The 16,956-nt window shown below is 44.7% G+C and overlaps 1 protein-coding gene across 3 annotated transcripts in view; it reads left to right on the top strand.

The window, feature by feature from the left end:
* INCENP (inner centromere protein) overlaps positions 1-15,829 on the top strand; it is a 32,512-nt gene extending 16,683 nt beyond the window's left edge. For all 3 annotated transcript variants that reach the window (XM_053284524.1, XM_053284522.1, XM_053284521.1), the window contains exons 8-18: positions 4,140-4,191; positions 4,829-4,943; positions 5,030-5,167; positions 8,996-9,105; positions 9,186-9,306; positions 10,898-11,020; positions 11,681-11,856; positions 12,865-12,970; positions 13,168-13,263; positions 14,615-14,765; positions 15,485-15,829. In XM_053284524.1, coding sequence (XP_053140499.1) covers positions 4,140-4,191; positions 4,829-4,943; positions 5,030-5,167; positions 8,996-9,105; positions 9,186-9,306; positions 10,898-11,020; positions 11,681-11,856; positions 12,865-12,970; positions 13,168-13,263; positions 14,615-14,765; positions 15,485-15,690 — 1,394 coding nt within the window. In that variant the 3' untranslated portion in view covers positions 15,691-15,829. The remainder of the gene's footprint in view (positions 1-4,139; positions 4,192-4,828; positions 4,944-5,029; positions 5,168-8,995; positions 9,106-9,185; positions 9,307-10,897; positions 11,021-11,680; positions 11,857-12,864; positions 12,971-13,167; positions 13,264-14,614; positions 14,766-15,484) is intronic.
* Positions 15,830-16,956: the final 1,127 nt, after the last annotated feature.

Raw genomic sequence — 16,956 nt, 5'->3', positions numbered from 1 at the left:
CTAGTTCAATGTTCTTCATGTACACAACTGATTCCAGAATGTGGACATTTAATGAAACTATAGTAATGTAAACCCAGTACATGGTGCTATGTATGAATGAAACAGTTCTTTAAAATTGGGATAGTACTATAAAATCAAATTAAGTTTAACATTTGAAGTTCTGGCAGGCCAAAATTAATTTAAATTGAATTGAATTGAACTGAATTAATATTCATTCTAATAAGATACATGAATGTATTTTTTTAAAAAAAATAACAGCAGAAGCTCCATGGATTCACATCCCTTCTTGATAATTCACAAACTTGAAAATAGTGCATTTGTAAGGAAAAATAATACAAGCCCCCATGGTTTCACACAGCTTATTCACACAAATCATCCCAATTAATATGGATCACTTATAAGGAAAAAATAGAACAGTTTTTCTATTCTGAATTTTTGAATAAATCACAAGGATTTATTATTTGATTGATTGAATTTCTATACTGCCTGGTATAGAAATCTTTGATCCTTCAGTACACACTTTTTGATCCTTCACAATAAACCCCTCACTGGGTGGTGGGGGCAGGGTGGTGGTGGGCACAAGCTTTATGAGACTGGGCGGGGGAGAAAAGGGGCAGGAAAGGGAAAAAGAGAGGATGGGGCAGGCTGGGCTTGGTGAGAGGGGGCAGAGTGATGGTGGGTGCAAGCTTTACGAGACTGGGAGAGGGAGAAAGAGGGAAGGAAAGAAAGAAAAATAAAGAGGGTGGGGCAGGCTGGGTTTGGTGAGAGAGGGGGCGAGGGGATGGCAGGCACAGCCTTTACGAGCCTGAAAGGGTTAAAAAAGTGGCAAAAGGGATGGGGCAGCCTTGACGAGGGGGTGAGAAAGGACTGTGGGGTGGAGTCTTCAAACAAGGACAACCAACTGCATTTCAGCCACACAGTGCAAATAGCACCATCCCACCCCCATGTAAAAGCCAAATCTGCCTGGCCCTCACCACCCACCCATCCCTGCAGCTGCTGCAACCCAACTCCCATGGGCCAGGCTGGCAGGGAAACAGTCCAGAAGGGGAGATGTTGGGGAGGAGGCAGGAATCATGTGCTTCACAGGACTCGCTGCTCGCCTCCCTTTGGCTCCTGAGCCCTCCATGGGGCTAGCTTTCTCCCCACTTACTTCTCCCCACCCTCCGCTCTGTACATGAAGGGGAGGGTGTGCGTAAAGGTATGGCTCCCTCCCAAGGCCATCCTGCCTCCCCAGGAGCCTCCTAAAGCCCCTGGAGCTACGTGTTCAGGGGCAGCTGGGAGATTCTTGGAGATGAGGGTGTGCGTGCATTCTGCAGCAGATACAGGGTACACGCATGCCCTCAATTCTAGGAAGCTCCCAGCTGACAGCAGCCGAGGGGCTCAGGACAAGCAAGTGGGGAGAAAGCAGTCTCCATGGGGGGGATCACAAGGGAGGCAAGTGGCGGGAACAGCCCCTTGGGCCGAGAAAATAAGCTTTGTGGGCTGGATGCAGCCTGTAGGCCATATATTGTACAGACCTGGCAGAAGTGGTTAAACATGATTTTACCTGCTGTAATGCTTGCTTGGTAAAATAATATACCAGCCCTGCTCTGATTAGTAAAAACTGAGGTGGATCAGAAGTTAGAAACATGCATCATGAATGGAGCTTTCCTCTCCTCACTGGGCAGAGTAGTTCTCTTCATGCTCTTTGGAGCTATGCAGTGGCCTCGGCAAGATCGCAAAACTGGAGAGGAACTCAGAAGCACACAAGAAGAACTCAACTCAACTCAACTCAACCACCACTGACAAAAGCTGACCCGTATAAGAAAGAATTTTGTGTTTTCTTAGTCTGGCAACTAGAACTCAGAAACATTACGTATTAATTAAAAAGTCACTCGTTTATCTATGCACCATCTGGCCTGGAGGTTGGGGAAATGGCTCAAGTCTTTTAAAGTCTCTAATAGGGAATAGGGTCAATATTTTGGAAAGCTATTGACTTGATGCTCACAGAGCTTGCTGGACACTGGTGAACCACTTTACATAATGTCTCACCTATTTGCAGTGATGGCTGAGTACTTAGCAGCAGTTGTGTTAGGTCTCTCTCCCCCAGTGTAGGAGGGTATCCTTGAATACGGGTTGTACTGCCCACTTGCTCCCATTCGACAGGACTGAGGCATTTAAGAATGGGCCAGAAATGCCCTCCTATCATATTAGGGTGGATTTGATTTAAATCAAATTGATTTAAGTCATGATTTAAATCACTAGTCAGTAAGACTAGATTTAAATCATGGTTTTTTACATAAAGACTCAAATTAAAAACTAATCCTTATTTCATGATGAATACCTTTGGACTATAATGTATCTTAAATAGAAAACTATCTTTACATAGATTTTTTTTCTTCAAAAAGCATTTTATTTAAAAATGATTTAAATAAAAACTGATTTTTTAAAATTATTGTTTTTTTAAATCATGGATTTTTATCCACCCTGTATCATCATGTCCTCTCCTGAACAGAGGAGGAGGAGAAAACAGCCTAGCCTCCGGCCTACAGGCCTGCCCTCGGCTCCCTCAGAAGCTACAGAAGGCAGATCAATGCTCTCTACGTTTCCTGTTGCTCAATTGGCTGGAGCCAGGGTGGTGCTTCAGCCTGAGGCTTCCAATCCCCATGCCCCCGAGGGTGACAGTGCCCAACCAGGTGCACTTCCCTGACTTTCTCCCATTCAGAGGAGGAGGAATTACTGAGTGAGGCTCATCATGCCCTGAACACGTTGGGAGGGGAGGTGTCGGCAGAAGATAAGTCAGTGCTGGAACCCAACCAGCGGCTAGATCCTGACTCAGATGCCGCCTCAGCAGCCTTGCAGGACAGCATTTTGCGGCCTGTCGATGCCCCCCCACCACCACGGCCCTGGTGCCCCTCGCCGGCCCTGCATGAGATCTTCCCACTGGCCCTGCATGATATATGCCCTGTCTTAATTCCATGGGGATAGACTGCTGCCAGATCTCTCAGCCTCTATTAGGGACATCGTGGCAGGAGAATTTAGGAGACGCAACAGGTACCAGGCAAAGACTTAATTCTCTACCACTACCAAATCGGGTCCTGGCCAGTAACCCACCACCGCCATATAATTCTGGGCCACCCAGACCTCAAACTATCTATTCTGATTCCATCTTCCAACATTGAGTCTGACCAGGTTGAGGCTGAGGCTATCCAAGAAACAAATAAGGAAGAGAGAGAGTGGTCAGTGGATGAACAACCAGGCTTCGCCAATACATACACACTTTTCAAACATGAGGACTTTGACATTCTGCTGGCCAGAGTGTAGGATTACTGCAAGCTAATAAATACATCAGCTAGCACTGCAGATCCTAGTTTCTGAGGTTTTTTCAAGGGATCCTGCAGAAGGAGTGGAATTCTCCTTCCAACTCAAAGGGGTTGGGAGTCTAACCCAAATGTTTTTACAACATGCATCAGGACATTATGTCTAAATTCTCTGTCCCTCCAGTAGATGCGTCAGTGGCCTTGTTGATCTCTGGTTCAGTCTTGGCTAAGGACTGAGGAACATTTAAAGATAGCTGAGGTTTTCTGCAGTACGCTAGAGAGTCCCAGAACTGGGAGCTGCCTGCCTGCTCCTGGTGTGTCTTGGACTCAATCTGATTTGTACTGGCCATGTCAAATGGGAGCAAGTGGGCAGTACAACCCACATTCAAGGATATTCTCCATATACTGGAGAGAAAGAGACCTTCACAATAAGTCTACCAATGTTACTTTTCCTGACATAGAATATCATATAGAAAGCAGGTTGGCTATGTGACTAGAAAACACACATACCCAGGGCTAGACGTGACATGAGGTCAGATGGCATCACAGTGGATCTTAGAACCAAGAAAGTTTTGGTATGTGATGCTAAATGAAGCCTTTCACCACAGGTCTATTCACCTGGGGACACCTGCTGGTTAGAAACCTGCTTCTTAAATTTAATACATACAGCTAAATTCTGTATCTGTTAAGACTTCATATTTGCATAGCAAATGTGCAGACTCACACATACATACATGCTGACCTGAAACATTAGAAGTGCTCTTGTATTTGACTGTGCAACTTGGGCCTTAGGTACCTGCCAGTATAACATTTCAGTCATTCCTCTTTCTCTCTCGACAGAGGGCTGCTCTGAAAAGAGTGATGAGGTTCCAAAACAACCACAGAGTGCCAGGTATGTCGTCTTTGGGTCTGTGGACAAAAATTCTGTGTCCTACTTGTTTAAATGAATATCTTTTGACACTTGCACCCACCTAATGTGCACTAATAACATGAATAATCTGAGTGCCTGTGAGCAAGAATGCGAACTGATTTGCGTACCTGAGTTTTGGAATCAGAATGAGGGGCCAAGGCGAGTTTGCAGTGCCTGGGCAAAGGGAGAGAGGCTGCCAGCTCTGAGACCAGGCATCTCATACTGGTGGAGAAAGGTGGTCCGAGAAAGCGGCTTCTCCCCCTCTGTCCCACCCAGGCCATGTACAGCATGTAGATGCTGAGGATATAAAGATCCAGAGGCGTAAATACAAAGTGGGGAGGAGGAGGGTATTCTTGTGGCCCCTTGTCCAAAGAGAGGATTTTGAAATTAGGCCCCCAAATACAGTGAGGTAACTGCAGGCGGGTCCTATGGTGACAAGTTGATAGACAGGATTAGCTCCTCTAGCAAGGGAGACTTATCTTACCTGAGCAGCTGTGAATCTCTAAACAGGGACTAAAATGAATTCTCCAATCCCTTTGCCCTATCCCTGAGGCAACCGGATGTAGTTTTCTATGCTGGTACATTGTGTGTCATAAGCCCTGTATTCATATTTTTGCAGGAGAAAGCCAAGCTACAAGAGAGCTGTAAACGAGCTAGATGAGGGACAGCAAACAGAAGATGAGCTCTCTCCACCAAGAAAGAAGATTTTCTCCCCTCAGTTTCCTTCCAGCAAGGTAAGATGAGCATCCCATCCTTGGGAGCGCACCAAATCCCATCAGTTGCTTTTAAGGACCAATAATATTCTGTGCTCCCTCTCCAGGTTGTCCGCCCTTTCAAGACATTCTTACATACAGTGCAGAAGAATCAGATGCTCATGATGACTCCTAGCTCTGTGAGCCGAAATAGCACCATAAAATCATTCCTGAAACAAAACACTCCCCTCCAAACCAACTCCAAGGTAGGGTTAAAATCCTTTCTTCTTTTACAACGCAAAAAACCAGGAGGTGGCTTTTGGGTTGAAAACTACCTAATGAAGGGTAATAAGATGACAGTGTGAAATGTGAAACTATTGTGCAGTGGTGTGTGTGGGGCGTGGGGGACTCCTGTCGCACAAAAAGTTTGTATTCTTTGTTCAGGTAGAGTGGTATGCTGCTTTGGGAGACCCTGCCAAAAAAATGCATAAAACCTAAGAAAAACCTAGGTTCATAAAACCTAAGAAAAGTGATGAGTATAGAGTCTGCTTGTACTTGATGAGCTTGTCCAAGCAATTAGGCTTGGACGACACTCCTGAGTCCATTTTGATTTAAGGCCTCTATCCATGAAAGGCTTTGAAGTCAGTCTGTATATAAATAAGCTGAAACCTGCCCCATGTCTTTCTGCCTTGCCACAGCTGAGAGATCAGTTGGGAGCTGGGGAAATTTTAAACTGAGTCAAGGAGCCATGTGGGAGGATGGGAGCACTCAGTCAGGGTAACAGAAGGACTTGAAAGAGAGGGCTGAAAGGCAGCGATTCAAACAGCTGGTGGAGGAAGCAAGGAACTCAGACAAGGAGAGGCCAAGGAGAAAGTGGGATTAGGCAAGAAATCTCCCCATGGCCTTTAATCGGGAGGAATGGTGTGCTGTTGGCAGAAAGAGAATGGATAGGCAGAAGTTTCAGTCGGGGGGGATGAAGGGCATGAGGATTAGGGTGGGTGGGACTGAAATTTGCTCATTGGCTTGAACTCCCCAGCCATGTCTTTTAGCTACAGATCTCTAGAATATGTACAAATTAGAAATGGAATTATTCTGCCCCCACCACACACACACCCTATCATGGCAGTTTAGTAGCTTTTTAGCATACCTTTCATGCATCCCGTTTATTAAGCCATTACTGCTTCTCAGGGTAACTAGACATTGTTGCAACAAAGCCGACTGCTTTTCAGCTGGTGTGGATGAGTGTGGAATTGGCAGTTAGCAAAGCTTGGGACCAGAAGGGCAGGTTCTTCTAAGGACATAAAGTCTTATTCTAGCACACAGTTGGCAATAAGTATTGAATAATGCTATATTTGGGTGCTAATGTCCAAAGGTATTAATTGCGTCTCTATCTTCTCTTCATACAGAGGGGGTTTGTTGTAAGTAAAAGATGGCTTTTTCAGTAGGTGCATTTGCACATCATTAATCCACTGTGTGTTCTAACCTGCATTGTGACCTAACACTGCTCCCTTTTTAAGGGGAGGTCCATTGTGCATGTACAGTTATGAATTAAATTGTACTATTCTTACCTCAGTACTATTTTTTTAAAAGCCCATCTTGACCATTTCAAAATATGATCAGAATTTCTTTCCTTGAGTGTCTCACCTTAAGTAGAAAAGGAGAACTGATCTTTGTCTAGAAGACTCTTCATAGATAATGCAAGAGCACAAAAAAGAACTGAGCCTACTCTCAGCTGTCTTGTGATTCTTGGAGCTTTGTCAAAGCTACCTTTTGAGTCACTTCATACATTACATTGTCAGGGATACACTTAAGTTGGTTTTTAAGCATCTTAATTTATATTTTTAGGTGTAAATATGACATGCAAATCCATGCAGCTAAGATCATCAGGGAGCTTCAACTGGTTGCAGTCCCTGTTGAATTTACATTCAGTGGCATACAGGCTTGCTGGACTGTAACTTGTGAAATGGTCCTCTGTGGCAACTGAAAAAAGCATTGTTTGCATTACAACTGAATTTGTGGCAGCTGAATTAATTGTTTGCATTAATTCAGCTCTACATTGGTGCACATAGACATTCATTCTGAATCAGAATTCCTTATTTTTACTTGTATTCCTTAAGCTAATGGCTGACATCCTGATTAACAAGACACACAAGTTTGAGGCAGCACATAAAGATGCTAAATAAATAACAAAGTACTGATGTGTCAGGAGACGCTGTACTGGTACTAGAGTGTGTGTATGAGAATTTCTATCTCCCCTTCCCAAAAGCCCTCTGTGTCACTCAAAACTATGTCCCTGCACAACTCTCAGGGACATATTTTTGGGTAACACAGTGCTTCGGGGGGGGGTGTTGAAATTTGCCCCCACCACTGAGCCAGCAGTAGAGCTGTATAGAACTTTTCAGGAACCCTGGTGTTCTCCTCTTGTACTAGTGCTTTGTTGGTAAAAGTGTCAGCCAGTATTTTAGTTCTTTCTACCAGTATCCCACAACCTGTGAATAAAACTTGCATTTATATACTGTCATATCGAACAGGCAGTCTGCTTGGGGAGCTTCATGATGAATAATTTTATTTTTTTTTCAGGTAGCACAGAGTGCTTCCTGGGGAAAGGGAGACTGTTGAGACACACACCCCAGAAATAATCGAGGGGGGAAATAATTTAATTGACCAATTGCTCTCCAGAAGGGGTATTACCTTGCTCTGGTGAGGAATTACATCCCTTTCAAGCAGTAAGTCAAGATATCTAAACACTTAGATATCCTGTTGCGCCACATTTACGTTTTTATTTCACAAAAATGTTATAGTTACTGGAATGAGTTTGAAATGTTGAGGGGTTACGATTGGAAATTAAGGCAGTGCAGTGTAGGGCTTCATGTGTCATCCTAGAATCAAGGAGATTTGGGTTCAAATTCCCACTCAGCCATGAAGCCCACTGGATGACTTTGGACCACTTGTTCATGCTCAGCCTACCCTATTTCACAGGATTGTTGTGAGGGACAAAATGGTGGGAGTGAGACTGAAGAATAACATACATTGCCCTGAGCTGCTTGGAGGAAGGGTGAACTATCAACGTAATAATAGGCATGCAGATTACAGATCTAGAGATACCAAGATGGAAGTGTGGTGTAACGCTCAGTTAAGGTCCCTTCTGCCCTTGGTGGCCTCTCTGTACCACAGATATAGGCAGATAGTATGAGGCCTGGTGTGGCCACCCACTGTGTTTGGCTGGTTAGTTCAAATCCATTTGTAGAATTTCCCCTTTTCACTTGGTACCTGTGTTTGCTGCACAAACCATAACAGACAATTTGCTAGCTTCATTCTCTTCCTCCTCCTCATGCTTTTTAGTGTACATGTAGCTTCTTTAAGATTGTTTTGTAACCAGGATTGTGCAATTCCACAGTGGGAAAGAGCTCTTGTGGCTTGATGGTTAAGACTTCTTTTTTGGTTTTGTTAGTGCCATTTTCTGTCAAAATAATGTGGTGGTTGCACACATAGGACCTGCTTCTACATAATCAAGGGTCTAAGAACCTTGCCCTGTGTTGACTTGAGCAACTCAGCTTGCTTTGGTATCTCTAAGCTGAGTTCTGGCTCTTTCTGGAATGAGTGAGCATTGTAAAGGGTAAGGTGCAGTACAGAAATGACTAATCTGGCTATGCCTTCATGAGGATCTTTTCTTTCTAGCCTACCTTGAGGTAAGGTTGCATCAGAGTCTTTCTGAAATGAGGAAAGGTGCTGCCTCTTCAGGCCTAAGCAGCCCTATTTTGTTGTAGACAGTGTAGCTTAATCGCTAACTGTTTGCCATGGCTTTCATCTGAGATGTGTGGAGTGAGGGGATGGGAGCAAAGTGTAGGATATGGCAAGGACTACCACATCCTGGTTGCTAAACTGGCCCTGCTGATACACCTATAGCCATTCCTGCCCAAGACTACTGTGGCAATTAGATGTATCTGGCAAAGGACAGAGAATCTCATTGCCTTGGCTGGAATTGTAGACCAGGTGCTGTCTTTCTGTACAATATGGCACCCCACACAGATGGAACAGTGTAGAGCAGTGGTATCTCTAGTAGTGTGCTAATACGAGCTTCCGATTCTGTCTAGGAAAAGGAAAAACAACGGTTGGAGACTCTACGGAAAAAAGAGCAAGCTGATCAACAAAGAAAACAGAAATTAGAGGAAGAGAAAAAGCAGCGGTTGGAAGAGATGCGACGGTATATGTGTGCCCTTTCCATTGTTCCTTTTTCTAGTCAGTCTTGGGAATGCTTCTAACTGGACTCCCCTTTGCCCTCAGGAAGCGGGAGGAGCGCCTCCGCAAAGTTCAGCAGTCTCGTGAGCGGGCAGAGCAGATGGAAGAGGAGAAGAAAAGGCGGCTTGAAAAAAAGCTTGCACAGCATGAAGAGAAGAATGAGAAGGTAAGCTCAGATGTGGCTGCTGAGCTTTCTGGAAAGACTCTGTCCCCATACAATAACGGGGACAAGCGCTGAGATGCAGATAATATTTTATCTTAGGCTGAAGTTGGTCCTGGCATATATGACGTTCTTCACATCAGACAGGTTTTTAAATTAACACGCTTAGGCTTGAGAGCTGCATAACTGTGTCCTTCTCAGCCCAACAAACTCTCCCTCCTTTCCCTGTCATCAGTCTTCCTGTTAAATTTACCAGGATCTTTGAATTAACAGTCTAGTATGAAAGTGCACCTCAAAACATGGAATGAGATGAAGTTGTTGCAGTATACGAAGTGGAGATTTGGCCTGTATCATTACAAGATCTGCACAACTTATTAAGAACATAAGAACAGCCCTGCTGGATCAGGCACAAGGCCCATCTAGTTTCTGACAGTGGCCCACCAAATGCCTCTGGGGAGCCCACAGGCAAGAGGTATTTGCATACCCTCTCTCCCGCTATTACTCCCCTGCAACTGGTATTGAGAGTCATTGTGCCTCTGAGGCTGCAGATGGCCCACAACCACCAGACTAGTAGCCATTGATAGACCTGTCCTCCATGAATCTGTCTAAGCCCCTTTTAAAGCCATCCAAGCTGGTGGCCATCACCACATCCCATGTTAAAGAACTCCATAGATTAATTATGTGCTGTGTGAAAAAATGTTTCCTCTTGTTGGTCCTAAATTTCCCAACCTTCAGTTTGATAGGGTGACCCTTGGTTCTAGTGTTGTGAGAGACGGAGAAACTTTTCTCTCTGTCCATCCTCTCCATTCCATGCATAACAATGTTGCCTCTTTTCTAAGGTAAAGTGCCCCAAATGCTGTAGCCTAGCCTCATAAGGAAGGGGCTCCAGGCAGCTGCTCTTTTTGGTTGCCCTCTTCTGCACCTTTTCCAGTTCTACAGTATCCTTCTTAAGATATGGTGACCAAAGCTGTATGCAGTACTCCAGATGTGGCCACACCATAGATTTGTATAAGAGCATTATAATATAGACATTTTTATTTTCAATTCCCATCCTAATGATTCCTAGCATGGAATTAGCCTTTTTCACTGCTGCCACACACTGAGACAACACTTTGAATGAGCTGTCCACCATGACCCCAAGATCTCTCTCCGGGTTAGTCACAGACAGCTCAGATCCCATCAGCATATATGTGAAGTTGGGGGTTTTTTTGCCCCAATGTGCATCAATTTACACTTGCTTACAATGAACCGCATTTGCTGCCCACTCACCCAGTTTGGAGAGATCTTTTTGGAGCTCCTCACAATCCATTGTGGATTTCACTACCCTAAATAGCTTAGTGTCATCTGCAAATTTGGCCACTTTGCTGGTCACCCCAACTTCTAGATCGTTTATTAACAAGTTAAAGAGCACTGGTCCCAGTACCGATCCCTGGGGGACCCCACTTCCTACCTACCTACCTTCATTGTGAAAACTGTCCATTTATTACTACTCTGTTTCCTGTCCTTCAACCAGTTACCGATCCACATATGAACCTGTCCTCTTATTCCATGACAGCTAAGTTTACTCAAGAGCCTTTGGTGGGGAACTTTATTCTAGGCACGAGAAGAAAAAATGGCTGAAGAAAAGGTGAAAAAGAAGGTAGCTGCCAAGAAGAAGGAAGAACTTGAAGTCCGGCGAAAACAAGAAGAGGAAGCCTCTAAACAGAAGGCTCTGCAGCTGGTAAGAAGAAATAGTGTTGACTTGCTTATGTAGGAGACCAAGAAAAAACCAGAGTGATAACTTCAGTAATAAATGAGAAGTGTTGCCTCTAATTTTGTTTTCATCTGTGTGCAGAATAAGTTTCGTGTTGGACAGCAGTATCAAAGCAGTGTGTGCACGTGCATTCAGAGAGGGACCTTCCTGATTCAACTTGAGCAGGAACTAAAATTAACCAAGCAGACATTAAAAAAAAACTTGTGAATGGGCACACATGCGGATGCCTTAGAGGGAACACTAATGAGAAGATAAACTCAATGCCATCTGAATGGAAGAACTGAAGAGGGTTAATCTTTTTCTCGGAATCCTCACAGGTGTATATAATTTAAGGTGGTAGCTTAAAATAAGCTGCACATTGCCACTTTAAGAATATTTATGAAAGTTCTCATAGTTAAGATAAGCCTCAGAGCTAGTGGAAGACTGGAAATCTCATTCATTTCAAATTGTTATTGTTAGTCTCCCTCGCTCTCCAGACTAGTAACCCTAAGTGGACAGGATTTGGCTGGTGTTGTGGAGGCTCTTTTGTGCAAGTTTTGCCATGGCCTTTCATGCCCATAATTTCAGACCAGCTATCTCAGATTTTGCTGTGTGACTCCAATTTGATGCGCATGGCCTTCTTCTTAGGAGCTGGAAGAGCGTCGACACAAGGAGCTGCTGCAGAAGAAGAAGGAGGAGGAGGAACATGAGAGAGCCAGGAAGATTGCAGAGCAGCGCCAGGCGGAGCTGGAGAGGGAGAAAAAGCAAGCTGCTGAGAGAGAACTGGAGAAGAAGAGAGAACAAGAAAAACTCCAGGCACAGCGGTGAGAACAGATGTTGGAGCAACTCAGGAGCAGGCTTGCCTTGGACGGAGGCTTGTGATCAGTGTGTACAAAGGAATGGGGGTGGAATTGTGAGGAGCAAGTGACTAGAAGTTGACTCAAACTATAGCCCTAGCCAGACAGATACAAATGTCAGTACACTCATACATGTGTTTGTGAATAATTCTGCTTGTGCTCATTTTAAATGTGAACCTGTGTACAGGCCCCTCAAATACATGCTACAGGTCAGAAGTGTATTGCTGTACCCATGTTCAGTATAATGTGTGAATAAGTGTACCTGTGTACAGATCTGTATATATGTATACTTACAGTGTGAATAGGGCTTGGATAAAAAAGGGTGCTGTCTGTGACATTCTGACTAATGGTGGCTTCAAGTTGTGCTGCTTGCAGTCATGCTCCTTGCTCTGCCTGGAGGCTGATTGTCACACTTTGTGCCTGCTGTGGGCAGCTGGACCCTCATTGTAATGCCCCATTCAATCTCTGGGGCTGCTGGCCCTGTGACGTTTGGCCTCAGAGTCTCTGGCTGTGGCTCACAACGATTGGTGGCCTCCTAGAAGCTTGCCTGTTGCTCCACAGGCAGCCTCTTTATGCCTTCCTTCTCGTGAGCCACTTTAAGAGTCACCAGGCTCTGCTCCCTTGCAGCCCTCATCCTTGACTGGCACCTCATCATCGGCCGAGCCAGGTTTGTATAGTCCCTGATATGTGGTGCAACTCTTGCATGATTTCCTGGCCTCGCGAGATTTTGGCAGAGATCTCGCAAGAGCTGCTCCTAGTCTCATGAGGCTATGCCATCTTCAGGCAGCATGGTCTCATTGCAACTAGGGGGCCAGTGGCAATAGCTTGCAGCTATGAGCAGAGCAGATGTGCCCGGCATCGGGTCCAGGAGAGGCTATGACACCCAGTCAGGTAGGGCAATTCTGTCACCATCCTCTCCTCCTCCCACGTTGGGGCTGTGAATCTACAACACTGATGTGCTCTACTTGATTTCAGGGAGCATGAACGGCAAGAAAGAGAGAAGGCTGCTCGCTTGCAGAAAGAGCTAATGGCAGCTAAAGAAAAGCTCAGAAAAGAGATGGAAGAAAAAGCGAAGAGATTGGTAAGTGGCTTCTTCCTTACTCGGAGTGCTTGTTGTAACTTTAGCAGTTGTCACCATGTTTCAGCTTGGAAGGAAACTGCAAAATGTTGAAAAGGAAACCAATTGGTAGACCATGTGTACTTTTCTTCCAAGGTTACACTTGATTCTCCAGCCGGGGCACTGGCCCTCTGTGATTGCTGTGTGCTTTGTCTTTTTAGCAGGAGCAGCAGGAGCAAGAAGAGCAGCCGCAGAAGGCCACTCTGTCTCAGTCGCTAAAGGTTGCTAGTAAACTAAATGTGACAGTGGACATAGAGGCAAGTCTTGAACCACAGATCAGAAGCCAAAATGTGTAATGATAGATTTGCTTTGCAGAGGATGGTGTGGTGCAGTGATTAGAGCACCAGGCTAGACAGGGAAACCTGTGCACTGAACTGAATTCCAGTGCACCAAACATTATCTGCAACAAGGCTTCTCAACATCTTTTAGTTTTTGCTTTTCAAAATGGGGGAAATCTCACATAGAGGAGAGCACCATGCATTAAGTCCCCAAGTAACTGTAGTACATACTTGATCAAATGTAGAAAATCTTAGCCTCTTGCTTAAAGGTGCAAAAAAGAACTTGGCAATGCAATGTTAGACTAAAGAGAGATAAAGGATCCAAAGTTGTGAGAATCCAAAGTTTTCATGGATGAGGTGGCATTTTAGCATTAAAACAAAATTATTTTAAGGAATTTCTAGCCTGCAACAGTAGTTTTTGCTCCTAGGGCAGCTAATGCATAAAAACAAAATGGCCAGCAAATCAGTAAACAGTAAATGGATAGAAGCAGGACCTCTGGGAGGACTATAGCCCCCAGGCATCCCTGCCCTTCTTTCTGGCAGCCCCATGCTCATTCCCAGCCTCCTGTGCCCCCACCTGCCCCCAGATGCTCCACAGCCGCCCAGCTTTCCCCATGCCAGTGCTGGGTTGGCACTGAAAGAAACCACCACTATACTACCTGGGGCAATTGCCCAACAATTGACTGCCTCTTCAAAGCGGGGGGCAGGAATTACAACGTGGGCTTCCAATTCTTGCGACTTGCATAGTCCTAATAAGTAGTAATAGGATCTCTGTCTCAGCTAGGTCGTTGTGTCAGATCCTTTAGCAAGGTCTCTGAGCATTTGCTTTTTCCATATTTTTATACTAAGGGTTAAACACCACTCTTTTTAAACTCTAAAAGACCATATTAATGGGCACTACTTGAGTCCTGGGTGGAGGCTTTTTTGAGACCTTGTGTCTCCACATACCAATTAAGCTCTTAAGATGCCTTACTGCTGTTTTTGCAAGCAGTGAAAAATATTTTGGGAGTTTGCATGTGCTGGCTAAATACATGAGCTATGGAGTGGCCAAGCTGACCAATAAGTTGTGTGGTGCAGACTGCTTGGAAGCATTCTGAGACAGAAGGTGCACTTTATCTTACTGCAACAGTTGTTGTCTGAATACTGGTTCCTCTTGAAATGAGAGAAGGAAAGTTCTCACAGCAGTTCAAATGCGAGCGAGTTGCTCCTCTGAAAAATAATTGAATCCTCTCTCAAAGGCTTGCTTGGAGTTTTGGCATAGTACTGTGCTTTTTGTAATAGAACATGGCTCTAAATTCAGTGTCTTTGCTTTTCCTGATATCCTATCCAGAACTCACCTGCCTGTGAGTCGTACCAGATGACACCACAGGGTGCAAAACATCCTAAGGTTGACTTGAATAATTACGGGATGGATTTGAACAGTGACGATTCAACAGATGATGAGAGTCAGCCCCGCAAGCCCATCCCAGCTTGGGCTACTGGTATGCTTGAATCTGAGTGCTGCTTCCCTGTGTGATAGCTAAACATTCCTGAAATTTGGGAATTCACTGCCGTAAGATATGATGGCCACTAGCTTAGATGGCTTTAAAAGAGGATTGGATTGATTCATGTAGTTTGGATCCCTGAAGGCTTAACTAGAGCCTCCTGTGTTTGGAGGCAGTAGACCACTGCATAACAATTGCTGAGGAGCAACAGGGGAGGAAGGCTGCTGCCCCACAAGCAGGGCACAAAGGCTTCCTTCCTGGAAGCCTCGGAAAGATACAGTGCTGGACTGGATGAGCCTTTTGGTTTGAGACTTTCAGCCTGGTGCTGACCATGTCTATGCAATGTAAGTCTTAAGTTTAGCAGGACTGTATTTATGCTTAAGATTTCAACTATGGGTATCTTAGACCACAATAGTTTTAATAATATAGTTTTAATATAATATAACTGGTTTTGATGCAGTTTGTTTTGAGTGTAGTGGTTACTATTTGTTTTTGTACCATAATCTTTTTAAAAAATGAAATTTGGTGTTAAGGGGGGGGGGTGAGAGAGAGAGAGAGAGATTCATGTCCAGTGATGTCAGGATGAGTACACTCTTGTTGTGTCTCTGTCCTTATTGTGCAACGAATTGGGTTATTATCTCAGTAACATAACTTACTGCCATTTGGGCCACCTATGCAAGATGTGAGTACTTTTCGTTTCTCCCCCCCCCCACTAGGAAATCAACTAAGCCAAGCCATCATACAACAATATTACAAGCCACCTGACACAAATGCACTTTTTGGAGTTGTGAAGAGCCCCAAACTGGAAGAAATTTTCAATAAGAGCAAGCCACGTTACTTCAAGCGTACTAGTTCGGCTGTGTGGAACTCTCCGCCATTCCCAAGTGGCAAATCCATACCATATTCTCTCAAGGGATGCTGAAGAGGTCTTTAGAGTGACACTGTGTATGTGTGTGTGTTAGTATTTTTGTGCAGGGGGGAGATACTGCTTTTAAACTGTTCTTAACCTTATGTATAAATGTTCCTTATGAATAAATGTTATGCTTTCTTGGAGCTCTTAATGCTGTGTTTGTGTCTTTTAATGGTAGGGGTGGGGAATCATGTGGTTGAATTGCCTGATCAAGTTGGGCAGAAATGAATGATTATTACCAGCCTTATTAACCTATATCTGGTACAGCCAACTACTACAAACTCCAAAGATCAACCAGTACAGTATTGCTGGAACAACTGTATAGTGCACAATATGCAGAGTTATAAGCACCTAAGCCTAGGAACATGGGAAGCTGCCTTACACTGAGTCAGACCATTGGTCCATCTAGCTTCGTGTTGTCTACTCTGACTTCTCCAAGGTTGCAGGCAGGAGTCTCCCAGCCCTATCTGGAGATGCTAGGAATTGAAACAGGGGTCTTCTGCATGCGAAGCAGATGCTCTGCCACTGAGCTATGGCCCCATCCCCAAAGATGGCATACATGGGTCTCCCATCCAGGCACTGACCATACCAAGACCTGCTTAGCTTCAGCAAGATGGCTATATCATGTGCCCTTAGACCATGCTCTGAAACCAAGATATGTTGATGGGCTGAGGTCCACATGAATGCTCCATAGGATCAGGCTGCTACTGTCCTAACAGCTGGTGCTTCCTAGCATTTTCCTCACAAGCAGGCCTTTACATAAGATACTGTTGATTACCTGACAAGATTGACTGCTTCAACTTCTGTGCCAAGGCCTCAGGAAGAACTGAAGCAGCAAAATCCTTACAGAGGAGCAGGGGGCATGGGGAAAGAACTACACTTTGCACAGGATCTGCTTGCTGGTAAGGTCTTGCATGATAGGACTTCTGATAGGGATGCACCTCCTACCATGTCTTGCACTGAGTCTTTCACAGCACATGATCTGCGGCAATTGTTTGTTTTTATTTAAAAGATTTGTACCACCTTTCTCATTGAACCAAAGCAGCTAACCATAAATCGATAAAAGTAAAACAGCACCAAAGGTCCCAAGGCTCTTGCTTGGCACCTAAAGTAGTACAATGAGTGGGGTGTGGGGAGAGATGCCTAGTCTCCATGAGGGGAGAATTCCACAGGATCAACATGACTACTGGGGAGGCCCTGCTCCTAATATATGGCTGCTAGAATCCTGTTGCAAAGGCACCCAAAGCAAGGCCTCTGAAGACAGACAATGCAACAGCA

Source organism: Hemicordylus capensis, chromosome 1 (genome assembly GCF_027244095.1).
Source record: "Hemicordylus capensis ecotype Gifberg chromosome 1, rHemCap1.1.pri, whole genome shotgun sequence".
NCBI classification, from domain to species: domain Eukaryota; kingdom Metazoa; phylum Chordata; class Lepidosauria; order Squamata; family Cordylidae; genus Hemicordylus; species Hemicordylus capensis.
This window is presented reverse-complemented; position numbering and strand designations above follow the sequence as displayed.